General features: G+C 42.8%; 2 protein-coding genes across 22 annotated transcripts in view; both read left to right on the top strand.

Annotated features, from left to right (window-relative positions):
- LOC117954877 (receptor-type tyrosine-protein phosphatase S-like) overlaps nt 1-11,892 on the top strand; it is a 58,756-nt gene extending 46,864 nt beyond the window's left edge. For 8 of the 20 annotated variants that reach the window (XM_034888951.1, XM_034888953.1, XM_034888957.1 and 5 more), the window contains 15 exons: nt 918-932; nt 1,163-1,275; nt 2,939-3,036; nt 3,337-3,460; nt 3,923-4,098; nt 4,259-4,378; nt 5,231-5,385; nt 5,903-6,188; nt 6,576-6,617; nt 6,743-6,921; nt 7,298-7,430; nt 7,530-7,655; nt 8,408-8,562; nt 8,725-8,860; nt 9,210-11,892. In XM_034888951.1, the coding sequence (XP_034744842.1) occupies nt 918-932; nt 1,163-1,275; nt 2,939-3,036; nt 3,337-3,460; nt 3,923-4,098; nt 4,259-4,378; nt 5,231-5,385; nt 5,903-6,188; nt 6,576-6,617; nt 6,743-6,921; nt 7,298-7,430; nt 7,530-7,655; nt 8,408-8,562; nt 8,725-8,860; nt 9,210-9,278 (1,927 nt within the window). In that variant the 3' untranslated portion in view covers nt 9,279-11,892. The remainder of the gene's footprint in view (nt 1-917; nt 933-1,162; nt 1,276-2,938; nt 3,037-3,336; nt 3,461-3,922; nt 4,099-4,258; nt 4,379-5,230; nt 5,386-5,902; nt 6,189-6,575; nt 6,618-6,742; nt 6,922-7,297; nt 7,431-7,529; nt 7,656-8,407; nt 8,563-8,724; nt 8,861-9,209) is intronic. The other 12 variants (XM_034888968.1, XM_034888972.1, XM_034888967.1 and 9 more) reach the window with 5 other exon arrangements.
- A 4,081-nt stretch (nt 11,893-15,973) lies between these two features.
- Nucleotides 15,974-16,613, top strand: part of LOC117954880 (GRAM domain-containing protein 2B-like) — an 8,004-nt gene continuing 7,364 nt past the window's right edge. The window contains exon 1 of one of the 2 annotated variants that reach the window (XM_034888977.1): nt 15,974-16,217. In XM_034888977.1, the coding sequence (XP_034744868.1) occupies nt 16,144-16,217 (74 nt within the window). In that variant the 5' untranslated portion in view covers nt 15,974-16,143. The remainder of the gene's footprint in view (nt 16,218-16,613) is intronic. The other variant, XM_034888976.1, reaches the window with a different exon arrangement.

The raw sequence follows: 16,613 nt of genomic DNA, 5'->3' as shown, positions 1-16,613 counted from the left end.
AGGACGCTCTACAACGTCCCTGTTAGTGATGGCGTTGCATATTCTGTCCACCAGAGGACGCTCTACAACGTCCCTGTTGGCAACACACAACTCAGTTTTTTTTTGTTATTGTGTTTTTGTTCAGAGGACTTTAATTTTCATATCTTAAGTTAATCTTTTTATACCTTTTAATTACCGGAACTTCAATATACGTTAATGTTCCTCTGTTCAGACAATAAAAGTAATTAATATCATATTTAGTGAGAACTCATAAATAACTAATGTTAGGGAAATCTGTTTATGTTTTGTAACGCGTTTCTAGATTGTATTTATTTATTTTTTAAATACATATCGTCTGATATATCGGAATATCGGATTTTTGAATAAGTAAATATTTGTATCGGTATCAGCTTTAAAAATCCTTTATCGGTCTGGCTCTACCACAGTGTCCATATTGTGTGGCTGATGGAGGATTGATGTGTTTTTGGACAACAGTGGAGCTCTGTGGACAGAGGAGTTGGGCTGCTCAGACAATACTTGCTACTGCTGTAGGATCAATTTTTTGACAATAAGAAGAATATTGATTCTTTTCTGCCTCTTTCTTTAAAGATGCATTAGGATTCGGTCTATTATGCCCTGGGCTCACATTCTGCCAGCAGCTCCCACTGATATGTCTTGTGCCTTTAATTGTTTAATGTTTGACTATTTTCTCTCAAATGCTTAGCTTTCAGCCCGATATTCAACAAATTTGTTCCAGTTTCGAAGTGTGTTCTCCCCTCAGAGAGTAAAACGCCTGCTATAAACCCATAATATCTGCTGCAGGCCATCAAGCTTTTGAATACTAATACAAAATATTGATTTTCCTCTCTAACTATCTGTCTGTTTCTTCCCTTTTCTTCCGCTTTTTATTCCTACCCTTGTTCTTGTTTCACTGGAAGCAGCAAACCTGACAGGTAAGATTAAACCAATTTCAAGCAGTTTGTTTGTTTTAACCCTCAGCAATTACAAGACAAAGGAGGTTGTACAGAGAACTTGTACAAAGTCGTAAAAAAACACATCTACTAGTGCACTATTTACTCAAATCCAGCCATGTTAGTGGTGTGTCAATACTGGGTCTGGTTTTTTTTCTCCCTAGTTGTTTGCGTTTGCTAATTGTTCTTTTGACTCACTGGTGTTCGAGCAGCAAGCGCAAGGACTCTGAACCCGGAACCAAGAGCCTTTTGAACAACGCCGAGATGATGGCCCATCACCCAACAGACCCTGTGGAGATGAGACGCATCAACTTCCAGACTCCCGGTATGAAGAACAGACCCACACAGGCACCCAAACACACACACAATTTGAATTGGCATACTGAAGTGTACTGCCAATTGCTCATCATGTGACTAATTTGAATTTTGAGAAGATTATGCAGACAAGATTGTGGAAGTACTCCTCCGCATCACAACCAACCTGTCAGCTTCCAGTCGTTTCTTAGATCAAAATGGCCGCTGCACAGGTAGTACAGTTAAGTGCTTAGTCACTGCTGAGTCATAACGGTGTGACAAAATCTAATCATCTCTGTGCGCCCACAATCCACATGCACACGCAGGCCAGGCCACAAATAGAACAGAACGGACCAAAATGACAGAAGTCTGTCTCATCATGAATGTCTCTTAGTTGGGTTTAATGGCCCAAATTATGTATCAAAAGGTGAGTGGTGGGTTAACTTCATTTATGAAGGAATTGATTCTGTTCTTGCCAGCACAACCACCTTAAACCCCACTGTGAAGTAACTACATGGACTTTGCTGCTCCCCACCCCCTACAGAGTGAGATCTAACAACACAGCTGCTTTGGTCGTGGTACCAGGCCAATTGTGCCTTGCTTTCACTTCTTCCATTAAATTAACCGCATCCTAAAAAAAAACATGGCCTGGAGGAATTGAATCCCTGTTTCCCACTATATTTTTTATGGTGGCAGTTTATAGAAGTCTTACAGGGTCCTTGCTGAAAAGGTGGCAAGATATGTCACCATGGAGAGAGGTCCTTTACCTGCCAGGATATATAAAGTCAAATGATACTGCTTTTTATTAAGGCATAGTTGAAGGTCTGAAGGTTTTGTTTTTTTACTTGTCCGTGGGAAGCAAAGTAAAACCCACTGAACAAAGCACCTCCGCTCTTCTCTTCTATCATATGACGATTTTTACATGTGGCAGCAACCCTGATGCTCCCACTTCCCCTCGCCTCAGATTTGTGCTTTGGAGATGCTCGGCAAAAATGGATTTTTTTCTTTGAGTAAACCGGCTGATGCTATCTGAGGTCACTTTGGTCGTGACAGGAGCGTTTTGTCGTGATCACCTGTGTGTGCCGCACTGCCGGGCTGAAGGAGAAAATAACCACTGATATGAGCCTGTTTTTGATAGCTGTAGCTGCAGAATGACTCAAAATGCTCTCCATACTGCACTGACATGCACTCCAATTCCGGAAACATCGCCTATAAAATCTGACTTATATAGATTGTCTTTACTGTGTACAAAGCATTGTTTCTTTCTTTTATTCTTGTAGCTATTTGCCTTTTGAATGGACAATGTATGGCAAAAACTTCTTGCTCCAGGAAAAACTGTACGAGGCATAAGTTGTCGTCTTTGTGTGTGTGTGTTTATGTGTGTGTGTGTGTGCGCGCGCCGAAACCCCTCCTAATTAGTGTCCTGTGTTTGTTTTCTCTGAGCCAGTGCTTCTCTGATCACAGCAAAAGCAATTTATCAAAAAAAACAATTTACAAACAAACAAGACCCGCCTCACTTTGTCCTCGCACATGGATAAAAATGGATTTTCTGCCTCAGCGTGTTCCTTAAGGAAATGTGATTTCTCTGATTGTATAATTATCTTCACGTCCTTGCATATGAGCGACGTTAACCCGCAGTAATTTGGGTTATTCAGCTGAAGTGTGCGTCACCTCTGACCCTTGTTGACACGCAGGAATGATGAGCCATCCTCCCATCCCCATCAGCGAGCTGGCTGAGCACATAGAGCTGCTGAAGGCAAACGACAACCTGCGACTCTCCCAGGAGTACGAGGTGAGACGCGCTTTATTATTCCATATGAATAAACGAATAACATCCTTCCAGATGTTAAGCCTGTTAAGCCTACGCTTCATCAAGCAAATCTTACTTAACATTTGTATCTCTGTTTGCAGATTATATGTTCATGATTTATTCAGCACTGCAGTTTGTTCCTGTAACTTGTCTACATTACGGAGCACTCTCTTCCCATTATCCTCACATACACTACTGAAAATGCCACCACACACGTTAATGTCTCTGTGCGTGTATGTGTATGTGTCTGTGTGTGTGTGTGTGTTTACTGCATCTTCGCAGTCCATCGATCCTAGTCAGCAATTCACCTGGGAGCACTCTAACCTGGAGGTCAACAAGCCCAAAAACCGCTACGCTAACGTCATAGCGTACGACCACACCAGAGTCATCCTGGCTCCCATAGAAGGTGAGCATTAGCTGGAAGAGTACAGCAAGTTCAAGAAGATGTTAACGGGAGAGTCTGAGCGTATTTGTGTTCAGGGGGGTGAACACTAAAAGAGGGGACAGAAGGGAGAGGGAGAGCTGCATGATGGATGAAATCTGAAATTGCAAACAGTGTTCAAGTCAGGCTGTGTGCTGTGGCTTGAGACTGACAAACAACGCGAGTGCATTCAAGTGTAGCCAGCACTCGCCCAGAACAAGAAGGGGGAGAATGGATTTGATCTGAAGCTCATGAATTTACACCGACAGAGTCTTGTTGTTGTTTGTTGCCATCCGCTAGTCATCCAGCAGCCGTCTGTTGGAAGCAGCGGCTGCCAAAAACAAACAGTTCGTTAGGCTGTTTGATGTCATACATGCAGGTTAATTTACTATGTCGCGTATGCAGATTGCAGTTTAGCAAGAACCTCACAAGTGTCTTGTTTTGCAGGTATCCTGGGGAGCGACTATCTCAACGCTAACTACATTGACGGCTACAGGAAGCAGAATGCCTACATTGCTACCCAGGGGCCACTGGCGGAGACATTCGGGGACTTTTGGAGGATGGTGTGGGAGCAGAGGGCCGCCTCTGTGGTCATGATGACGCGTCTTGAGGAGAAGTCACGGGTAGGAAGCCACTGACTCCCAAAATCTTAGTTTGTCTGCAACATAGAGTTCTTATCTGTTTGCTTAACATTTGATGAAACGGAATAGGTTGCTTTGGTTCATTCTGAAACCTGTAGTAGTCATAGTAACAATGAGGATGCTTTTTTCTTCGTCCATGTAGATAAAGTGTGACCAGTACTGGCCAAGTCGCGGCACAGAGACATACGGGATGATCCAGGTCACCCTGCTGGACACAATGGAGCTGGCCACATTCTGTGTCCGCACCCTTTCCCTGCACAAGGTCAATGATTTCCCTTCTTTTTTATGCTCCCTCTCCATCTCTATCCCCTCCTTGACTCACCGCTCTGCCCTTTCCTCGAGTAATTACTGTTATATCTAGTGCAAACTGCTTTGAACTCTTGAGTTTACAGTTAGGAACGAGGAGCAAATGGAGTATTCACAAATTCCATTGTCACTGAACGACACACGGAGGAGAAGAGATTAGTCGGGACTCCATGGAGTGTTCGAACCAGGCCGGCCTTGTTGTGTCAGGCGCTGAGATTTGATCACTGTTGGAAGCAGAGCACTTTCACATAGCACAGGGCTAATCTAGGACCGCCAGACTAGCGTGCCTCTGTGGCCTACTTACAAACACAGAAACTAGGCCAACGGTAGCTTCCAAGTGTAGCACACGCTTCTCCAAATTTTTGTTGATGTGTCGTGAAATGTCGTGTTTGAAGCTCAGTCACATAATGGAGAATTATGCACATGAAAGGTTCAGCACTGCCTGTATTATTCCTTTGTTTTGTATACTAGATGGTGTACAATGTAGGGATATTTGGATCTAAAATCACCCTTTAAAATATACAGAATGTATAAAAATATCTTTTTGCATGAATTTAAAGCTTCTACATTCTGTTTGAGGAAAGTTAGCTAGCTGTGTTTTGTATGACTGGCATTAATTAGGATGGAGTCATTGAGATATATGTGAGAATGTGCACTCAAACAAATTGGCAAATGTGTCAAATCCCCTTAACGGCTTTATGTTGGAACATTCAGTAATGCAAATGAGAGTAAGCTTACACATGCACACACAAATGTGACTACAGTGATAGTAAAGCCAATTTCTTTTTTTGCTCGTCTCTTATTTCAGAGTGGCTGCAGTGAACGGCGAGAGGTGCGTCAGTTCCAGTTTACAGCCTGGCCAGATCACGGTGTGCCAGAGTATCCCACCCCCTTCCTCAACTTCCTCCGCAGGGTCAAAGCCTGCAACCCTCCGGACGCCGGACCTATCATCGCTCACTGCAGGTACAGTGCACACACACACACACACACACACACACACACACACACACATATATCTTAATTAGCATTTTGGGAAATATTCTTATTTGCTTTCTTGTTGAAATTTAGATAATAAGATCAATACCACTATTAGACATTACAGTGTTCATCACTGTTCAACAATCTTCTCATCCAACTCATCCAAAGCTAATAAGTCATTTCCCAAACTAATAATGATAACAACAACTTTATTTATATAAATAGAATTGGGAATTACTAGAGTTGTTGGGGCTTTGTGTGTGCTCTAGACCTGCTCTATCTGTAACGTGTCTCGAGATAACTTTTGTTATGATTTGATACTATAAATAAAAATTAAATGAATTTATATAGAATCTTTAAAAACAGAGTTTACAAAGTGCTTTGACAGACAAATCAAGGCAACGCAAGATATGCAGAGATCAATGTTGAACTCTTTCTTTCAATGAAAAATAAAATCCCCAAAAGTCCACTGATATCCCACTTCTTCCTCTCCGTCTACCAGTGCTGGTGTTGGTCGCACCGGCTGTTTTATTGTCATCGATGCCATGCTGGAGCGCATTCGACACGAACGCACTGTGGACATCTACGGCCATGTGACCCTAATGCGCTCCCAGAGGAACTACATGGTGCAGACGGAGGACCAATACAGCTTCATCCACGAGGCCCTGCTGGAGGCCGTGGCCTGCGGGAACACTGAGGTGGCCGCCAGGAGTCTGTACTCTTACATGCAGAAGCTGTCCAAGGTGGAGCCTGGGGAGCACATCACCGGCATGGAGCTGGAGTTCAAGGTAGTTGCCAAACGGTCAGGGATATATGTGGCCTCGCGTATGCTAGTTCATTCTGAGATTTTGTCAGAAAATGAATAGAAAAGTGATTTCAAACTTTTTTCCTTTGTGGCTTCTTGAAATAAAGCCAGGTCTTTTTATAATACCTTGATATAAGTTGCATGAGTCTATGAATTGTAAGCAGTTCATAATGAGAATGATTTTTCTTTTTAAAATTGTTTCACTTGATGATGACAATATTAAGAGCCTTGAAGATGTTAATCTACCTAGAATCTAAAAAAGTAAAACGATAAGTATAAGTAAAAGATAAGTTTGGAAAATGAACAAGATTTTGTGTAACAGAAAAATACTTTTTCTTCCTTCCTATCTTGTCATCTCACATCCCCTCAGATTGGGAACCAGTACAGTGGCCTTGGGACATTAGCTAACCAGGCAAATAATCCTGCACTCTCTCATGCCAAATCAGTTTTGGTTTGCTGGAAAATGTACTTTAAAGTTCAAAACAAAAAACAAACAAAAAACATCATCACAAATTTTCATTTTCTCTCTCCATCCAGCGGCTGGCCAACACCAAAGCCCACACGTCCCGGTTTGTCACAGCCAACCTGCCTTGCAACAAATTCAAGAACCGCCTGGTCAACATCATGCCCTATGAAACCACCCGCGTCTGCCTCCAGCCAATCAGAGGCCTGGAGGGCTCCGACTATATCAACGCCAGTTACATAGACGGATACAGGTATGTTTTGCTCCTGAAAACACTAATATGACCTGACCCTCTTCCTCTTATGATGGCTCGATGAGTGAATGGAATGGATAGGTTTTCACCACAGCGCTCCCACATGTCACGTCCTGTCACATCTGCCGTGACTGTATACATGTTCCCACTATTTGTCCAGTTGCACGGCACCGGGTTCGATCACAGTGCTTGTGATCATTCAGGCATCCAGAGTGGTTGTACACACATGTTTTGACTGTTCCTCTTCTTGCCTGAAGCCTGACCCCCTTTTCAGTCTGATGCTTGACCAAGGAAGAAACAGGGAGAATGAAGGGAGGAGGTGGCTTCTTAATCAATCTCTGTGTGTGTGTGTGTGTGTGCGTGTGTGTGTGTGTAGGCAACAGAAAGGCTATATTGCCACCCAGGGTCCACTGGCTGAGACCACGGAGGATTTCTGGAGGATGCTGTGGGAACACAACTCCACTATAGTGGTCATGCTCACTAAACTGAGAGAAATGGGACGGGTAGGGGTAAATTAATTCACACACAAAGTGCTACACATACCAACAAACATCGGCCCTGTACACAATGTCATACAATCCTGTTACTTTCTTGTTCTGCTCTCTCAGGAGAAGTGTCACCAGTACTGGCCCGCTGAGCGCTCGGCCAGGTACCAATACTTTGTGGTGGACCCCATGGCTGAGTACAACATGCCTCAGTACATCCTCCGGGAGTTCAAAGTTACAGATGCCAGGGTGAGCTCATGGCGTCTGTGTGTTGGTTTCCTGTTGTATGTTGTATTCAAACAGCAGTGTAACATTCCACTCCTTTACTTCTGCTCTATTCCCAATCCATCAGTGCTGTTCAAAGGCAGCGGTGCAAAGCATGTCCTATCGACGTGTAGTGTGTGTCGGTCCGTGTGTGTTTTGTATGTGAATGTGCGTTACACATCAGGTTTGCTCCAGCAGCTAGATTACTCATTCAACCATGCTGTCTCCAGATCACCTTGACAGCATGTGTGTGTGTTTGTGTGTATGTGTGTGTGTGTGTGTGTGTTTGTGTGTGTCTGCCAGTCATAGATAACTCCAGTTAAGCCTGTCCTGCACTGACGCCACTTCGACAGATGCTCTATTGATCTCCATTAAAGGGGAGTCAGAAAGGCTGAGCAGAAGAGAAAAGATGTAATTGCCTACTGAGTGGAGGACAATAGCAGACACACTGACGTTACAGCTTCAAGTTAACCACAGCCACTGATCCCGGGTCAGATAACAGTAATCATTAGAAGAGAAAAAAAGGATGTTGCCTGACAGAGTCTCTTCTCAATCAATCAAGTGCTCAGAGCTCTTTAAACAGTCCTTTTTAAAATAATCACCTCACATAAACAATAACTACGCCTTTCCAGGATCAACATCTTAATTGTTGAGAAGACATAAGATACACTTTCAGATCAACTGCTTTTTTTCTTCAGTTAGATCGTTCTTAACTCCTCGTTTCCACACTCCTTCAGGACGGCCAATCACGGACAGTGCGTCAGTTCCAGTTCACCGATTGGCCGGAGCAAGGTGTTCCCAAATCGGGCGAGGGCTTCATTGATTTCATTGGCCAAGTGCACAAAACCAAGGAGCAGTTTGGCCAGGATGGACCAATCAGCGTTCACTGCAGGTAAACAGTGGGGTTCAGCTCAGCAGCTCGTGATAAAACTATTACTTAAAAGTTAATTAAAAGTACATCCAACTGCAGTGGGTTAGTCAGAATGTAGCGTGTCGTTGTCCAAGCTCTGGCACATCGTAAACTAAGGTCAAATGTTTTCCTTTATGTCTGTAGTGCTGGCGTGGGGCGGACAGGTGTCTTCATCACTCTGAGTATTGTCCTGGAGAGGATGCGTTACGAAGGGGCAGTGGACATCTTCCAGACTGTCAAAATGCTGCGCACACAGAGACCCGCCATGGTGCAGACTGAGGTAACCACTCAACGGCATGGGGGACATGGGCAGACACTTTTAGTCACTGTCTTGTGAAAAGCATGCTTTTTAGGAGTCAATAAAAACACATCTGTTTGAGACAAATGCACATTTCTCAACACAAAGGAACTCTTAAAAATCAAAACAATCACAGAACTCAGAGGTGATACAGACATGACTATCAGCATTCCCATCATATAGTGAAGTCCGGATTTTAGAAAAGCCTCTGTTGCAATGCCATTACTATGACTCTAGATCAAAACAACTGACTGGGTAGGTGCTGTGAGCCTGTGTCTGTTCCTGTTTATAGCAACGATGACATCTTTGTGTTCCTGTGTTTGTTACCCAGGATGAGTACCAGTTTTGCTACCAGGCTGCTCTGGAGTACCTGGGTAGCTTTGACCACTATGCAACATAAGTGAAGAGACGACCATTCATCCATCTTTCTGCTTTGAGGTTCCACAAACAAAACCAACGAGCGAAACAAGAGAAAGAAGGCCTGAAATACCGTGAACATTGAAGCTTTTTCTGGAAGCAAGACTCAAAGATGAATTCTCCGCCAACAACAAAAACTGCAACAACAAATCTGTCTAACAGCACCCACAGTCGTCGGGGGGTTCCCTGAGAAGCTGGAGACTCTCCATGTGTAATCCATATACTTACCTCAGTGTTCCAGTGTGAAGGTTGTATAATACATGTGTGTTGTGGTCAGCTATCTCCAATATGAACCAGTGAAATACAAATGGCTTCTGAACAGGAATTATGATACTATATGTGTATAAAAATACATAAAGAAAAAAAAAAGAGCCTGGATATTTGCTGCACCCTAAATGGGCTTTTTATCCTCAACTTTGTATCTATTGGTTCGGTGTACTAAAGGGGTTACGAAGTGCAAAGGTGAACATTTCTATTTGTCCGTGAGTCTATTTCAAAGGTGTCTACTGCTGCCACTGGTGGCTCTGATAATCGTTTAAATCAGATGACTAGGTAATGCCTCAGCAGAAGCCCACAGTAGGGCCTCGACGCCCTGAGGACTGTTGGAGAAGCATGTGGATGCTCATTTACCCGTCGCACAGTGCCAAGAGAAACCACGCAGCGTGAACAGGAACTGTGGCCTAAGGAGAGATAGCTCCCTCTTTTATCCAGCGTCCCATTAAGCCAGACTGGAGACCGCTCTAAACACACTGGCCAAGGATCTGTTCACGCTCCCAAATCCTGTCCTCACTGAGTACCAGCTGGCCTCAGAATAGTGATTAGAGCCTCAACTGAGCCGAGATTTGTCGTCCACTGCATTCTTCATTAAACAAAAGCCCGCTTGCTATTTGCTGTATTCCTTGTTCATCATCCAGCTCATCTCTTGAAGTCAGCCCTATTGTGTCAGTTCAGCAGTGGCTTATTAAAAGAGACGCTCCGATGAAAGACTTGAGCTTCTGTCCCGTTTAAAAACCAGTTATCATCCCATTTCTGCAGACGTGATTTCTGTGTGTTTTTACTGTACGGCTTTGCCTTATGCTGACATATTTCTTGTGTTTCAACATGCTGCTTAATGTCCATGCGTTGTGTGCTAAACTTTTATTCATGTCATACAGTATCTTAAACCGAGGATGACAGTTGTTTCCTAATCATCTTCCTCCTCTAGAGCTTACCTACTTGAATTGCACGACTTTGCAGTTAAAACAGTCTGGTGTTTTACTATTTAAGGCTACGGAACGTGAAAGATAATGAAAGAAAGCCAAAAAAAAACACATTCAGCTTTAGTTGTGATTTGCTCACTTTTAACAGTCCTCTCCCAACTTTCCAACCTTTATATAAACCATTCAAATTCTCTCTGTTCCTTAATCCCACTGTACAGAACTTCCCAACTTTACCAAATGATATTTCCCCTCTGTCTACTCCAGTAGAACTGCACAGGTCCGTGATATTGAGATATATATATATATATATCTTTTCTTGATTTGACATAGAGTATAATCCTAATTGGTCCCACTTGGTGATTAAAGAGCACAGCGTTGTTCCAGTGTGTCAGACATCTCGGGTGTTTTCACAGATTTTGTACATACAGTCTATCCTTGGAGTCCTAAACAGTACAGTCGCATACGTCTGAGCACAAGATATAACGTGGGATTGGATGTGATGTAGTTCTTATTGTCGCAGAAAAAAAAAGCCTTATTGTTATTGTTCAATTTGTCATATTTATTTCATATGATTTTTTAAGATATTTATTCTATTTTGTTACTTTTTACGTTTCTTTGGAATCTATTTATTTGGGATATCTACCAACTATAACCAATAAGATGTTGTTTACTTGTTTCTTTGGCGAGCCAATGTTAAAGTATGATATTGTCACTGTTTTTTTTTTTTTTTTTAACGGTCAGTTTTGGTGCTTTTTTATTTGCTTTATTATAATAAAGTATGCCCTCTGTGCAGGGTGCTATTTGATACTGATAACTGATGTCCGACTAGTTAGCTAGAGATGTGCATTAGAGGCAGACCTAGTTTACAGTGATGCTGTAGTGATGCCCCCCCCCACTTGACCTCCATAGCAACAGCAGCGGTGTGATCACAGCAACAGGTATGGTCCAGCCCAAGGGCGTCAAAAACATAATTAGATATATAGAGCAGACTTGTTGGTGAAAACCTCAGACAGGCTGTTGGTATTTATTTTGCTGGAAAGCACATGGTAGCAAGTGTATTTTTGACAGAGAATGGCCCAGCTACACACACACCGTCAAAGGTTATTGTTTGTATCTGAAATTATTCTGATATGAAATCTATGTGTGGTCCAGAAGTCTTGACAGTGTGTGACATATATCACATATGTTATTCCTTTGAATTTCTAATGATTATTGTGTCGAGAGGAATATAAAAGGCACACACATGAAACAAAATATGAAATGTGTTTAGGGCCAGCTCTGATGATGCCCCCCCCCCCCCCCCTAACTTATGTACCTGTTATTTCCTTTCAAACCATGGATGTAGATATTGTATCTTGACTTTGTATTAAAAGCAGAAAGATTGGATATACAGCACAACGATCTTTGTGATTCCTGTTGCCTTTTGCTGTTGTCGTTGTTATTCACTCCTCGTCCACTAGAGGGGACCAAAGGAACTCGAAACAGACTGAATACGGAATATACTGCACAAAGAATTACATCTTTCAGCTGCTTTGGAGCCACAAAATGAAGTTGCATTCAGTTCAGCTGTAATAACCATAACTCTCCAGCTGTGTAAGAGTATGGTGATGCAGAGCGGAGGCATGGGGCCGATGGTGGAAAGGGGGAAGATTCAAGGACTTGATTCGACGGCTGGTAAGGATTAGAATACAAAAACATTAAAATACTTTCTTTATGGGGTGGCCTCTAGCTCACGGCCCTTAGCGGAGTGTCATCCCCCTTCGTTCTCCCATCTTTCCTTATTATTATTATCTATCCACTGTCACTCTGAAATTGAAGGGGAAAAAGATGCAAAAAATAATCTTTAAAGAAAATACATATATAATGTTACTAATGTTACGATAGATAGAGAAATAGGTAGATAGAGAGATAGATAGAGAGATAGAGAAAAGAGAGAGAGACACAGACAGACAGACTGAGAAGAGACAGTGAGAGACATGGAGAATGGTAGCAGAGGCAGCAAGGGACTCCAACCACAGATTCAGATCCAGAAACACTTGCAGGAAGAGACGGAGGAGAGAGGGGAGGGGGGGGGGGGGCGAGAGAGCACAAGACTCCAGGAAAGGGAAGAAGTTGAGTTAGTAACATACATTAAGGGAATGAGGTTGCATACATCAGATGGAGAGAAGGAGGAAGAGAGAGGAGCTCAGTGCGTCCTGGGAAGTCCCCCAGCAGTCTAGGCCTATAGCGGCGTAACTAAGGGATGGTTCAGGACTCTCCTGAGCCCGCCCTGACTATAAGCTTTATCAAAGAGGAAAGTCATAAGCCTACTTTGTTGAACTATTCCTTTAAGGTCCATTCATTAGATAGCATTGTCATACACAGGATGTTTTTCTAGTCGTATTTCCAACATGTTGGAACACTGTCCTCACACAAACGGGATCCAGGACAGGAAGGCTACTGTCCTTTATTCAAAGAACAACAGAAGGTGTTCTATACCTATGTCTCTTTTCTTTGATTCAGTAAAATTCTTACGACATCTAGCATTGTGAATAGGAGATGAAGAGGAATGCTCCTTGCATGTATGAGAGTGTGTGTTTTGAGTACGGCCATGTACTGCATGAGGAGATGCAATCAGCTCTCAAAGGATACTTCTGATCTCCCAGTCGTTCTGTACGTGTTGCAGTAGGCATACTATACAGTACATGTGCAAGATAAGTCCTTTGTCAGTGTAAAGTTCACATGCCGCAGCATCCTCATTGTTTCCGTCTGTTGATATGAAGCGTTGTCACGCTAGATTGGCCAACCTTTATACCTGCTACTTCCTCAAAAGCTCTCTTACAGCCAACCGCTCATTTGCATTTAAAGTTTCCAAGGAAAAGGAGGAGGAGGAGGGTGTGGCGGATGAATTGTTCTGTCCATCACAGCGGTTATTTGAACCCCTTACGGACCATAACCTGTATTTCTTTCTCAAGATGTGTTGAGACGGGCCCGGTAAATGTACTCCTATAAATAGACTACATAATTATAGCGTTTTTATAGTCTCAAAGCACATTTAAGTGAGGTATGAGGAGGCTTAGTACTACGCAGATAGCTGTTTTCTCTCAGCCTCGCTGAGGATTCACACCACACACAGAGAAACTGAGGCCAACGTGACCCTGAAATCAAATTCAACCACACAATGCAAAACAAACGTCAACACAAGACAATAATTCTGCAGGGCGATTTTAAATTGTACAATGAAAAAAAATGGTTGTGAGGTCGTTTACAGATCTGTCATGACCCCTGCATTTTCTGCCTGCTGCTGGCTTCACTTGCCTTTCTGCAGGAGCTGGCACTCGGGGCGGACTAGGTGGAGAGATTATTTCTCCAACCTGGCCTGGGAACGCCTCGGGACCCCCCAGTCGGAGTTGGTTGATGTGGCTCAGGAAAGGAAGTTTGGGGTCCCCTGTTGGAGCTCCAACCCGATACCAGATAAGTGGATGAAGATGGATGGATGGATAAATAGCTAATGGGCCTTAAAATATATATAAATGCATATGCCACTGTTGTTGACATAGACACACTTGCAGACGGCATCTTGGAAGTTAGTGATCAATACTGTGCGGTGATGTAACCAAGTGGTGTCCCATTTCATGGGGGTATGTTTTCACCCCTAGCCCTTGATTCTTTTTTGACGTTTTCAACACTGCGTAACACTAACTTATTACCTTTTGTTTTACAGTTATTTGGGGGATTTAATGTCAAGAAACCTCATTTATAGGAAATTATACCTAATGTTTGAGTTAGAAAAGCAGAAATTAGGAATTATTTAGACTAAAATTAAAGGAATGGATGTTGATGATAATCACAGACTGGAATATGTCAACTTTTACTCAATACTATTTCAAAACCACTTCCATTTGTTTTCAAATGCTATAAAATTGAATAAGACGCCCCAAAATTAATGAAAGTAGAGATTTGTACTTGGCAAAGAGCGTTGGGTGGAATCAATCATGTTATTTTGGGGAATTAAAAAGAACATTGCTATAGGCAAACGGGTCAATTTGACCCGAGGACAACATGAGGGTTAAATGGCCTTTTCTAAATTATTACAGTTTTATTATTTTTATAACACCAATAGAACCTTAATAAGATGCATTTCTTCATGTAGATTGCAAATGTAAACCATACTGCATACTGTTGTTACATCTAGCACAATGTATGAACTCAAACTTTCTATATTGTGGAAAGTAAAACTCATCAACGGCTCAGTGGTCTCCGAATCCTTCAGTTCAAATTAGAATACGTGCACAAAAGTCATGCACAGTGCTTTGAGCTGCATACAGAGGCAAAGGTGGAGGAGAGGTGAGGGTAAGAGGAGGGGAAGGGAGCCAACATCTGGAATGACACCATGCAATCGTATGGACACCTGGGGTTTGGCAGCGCCGGCAGCTGGACGAGGAGAAGTGCCCGACCAGAGTACCTTCAAAACAACCTCCGACATGCTGGTCCTTATGTACTGTACAGGGAAGGAAATTTATAGTTTTGTGTCTCTTTGTGGACATTTTGCAGGTGAAGTTCAGTGTGGTCCCCTGGGCCAGTTCAGTAATTCAAGATTCAAGATTTCTTCAATATTAGCCACAATACCACAATGCACTGTGGTGCAAAACTATGTCCAAAGTTCACAGCTTAAAAACAAAACAGCACAGAAACTAATAAGAAAAAAGACACAGTGGAGAAGTTGAGTTATTATGCACATGAGCCATCAAGTGTAAAATTAAAGAACTCATTAATAATATCAATGTAGCATAGCTTTATGTGCACAAAACGTATAAAGTACGTGTATACTGTGGGGTTAAAAAGTTAGGCTACCCCAGGTAGAAATGTGTATTAATGTGCATAAAGAAGCCAAGAAAAAAACTCCAACAGAAATCAAATGACGGATTTGTATAATATGTCACAAAAAGTTAGATTTTATTTCCAGCATTTACACTTTCAAAATAATACATAACTAAAAAATTGCATCTGGAAAAGTTTGGGCCCCCTGCAGAGTTAATAACTGTCACCCCCCCCCCCCCCCCCCCCCCCCCCCCCCCCCCCCCCCCCTTTACTGTATATATTATTTATTGTGCATATTTCTTGGATGGAGGAGTATGGAAATAACACATTTTGGATGGAATGCTTGTGGATTTATAGAGCTTTACATTTTGACAGTTTTTTTGCCATATCATGTGTGTGTCGGCCATTCGTCATTCCATGATCTCAATCTGTGCAGGCTGAGCAGGTTAAACGGTGTGACGGTGGGACGATGGCTATCTCTGCATACCTGTGTCACACTGCGTGCATGCTCTTACAGGAGTGCTGTCTGTGTCACAGGTAGTACTACCACCCATGGAGACTGTTGCCATGAGGAGCAGAACTCATGCAGAATGGGTGGCCTTCCCACCTGCCTTCACTGATTGGGTTAGTTTGAGCAAAAATCCCCGCCCCTCACAACTGATTGGTTGCTCTGACAATGAGAAGCCAATCCTAAAAGTAGGCTGCTGTCATCTTTAGTTTTTTCAACATCAGAATACTTAAGGAAACAAAGCCACAATTACAATTACCCACAAGGCGTTTCAATGAGTTTGTAAAGTTGAGTGAGTTGAAGACATTAGGAGTAGTCTGTCACTGCATGTTTCAACGTGCATGTGTATGAGTTGGAAGTATTTCTCTTCCACCATGACTGCGAAATGCAGGAGATTCTCCCTGGACAGCTCTGTGTGAGTATAGAGATTTAATGATTTCTCTTTTGGTTTACTTCTGGTTCTCCTTTCACATCCTTCATGACATTATTGTTTTTTTCATATAATATCTTTTACATATAAATCATCCTAAGCACCAGGTGGGCTCAATATTCTTGCTACGTCTCCAGTGTTTGGAGCTGCTGGTTGAAAAAAGTGAAAGCACAGCTGGAAGCATGCTGCTGGGCAGAGAGTGCAGACTAACCACGGGTCTACGTGAACTGAGGCCAAGCAGAGGGAGAACTATTACAGCTGGTAACACAGCTGGTAATACAGCTGGTAACACAGCTGGTAATACAGCTGGTAACACAGCCAGCTGGTAACACAGCTGGTAACACAGCCAGCTGGTAACACAGCCAGCTGGTAACACAGCTG

Source organism: Etheostoma cragini, chromosome 12 (genome assembly GCF_013103735.1).
Source record: "Etheostoma cragini isolate CJK2018 chromosome 12, CSU_Ecrag_1.0, whole genome shotgun sequence".
Taxonomy (NCBI): Eukaryota; Metazoa; Chordata; class Actinopteri; order Perciformes; family Percidae; genus Etheostoma; species Etheostoma cragini.
The sequence above is the reverse complement of the archived record's forward strand: the minus strand, read 5'-3'. Positions and strand labels throughout refer to the sequence as shown.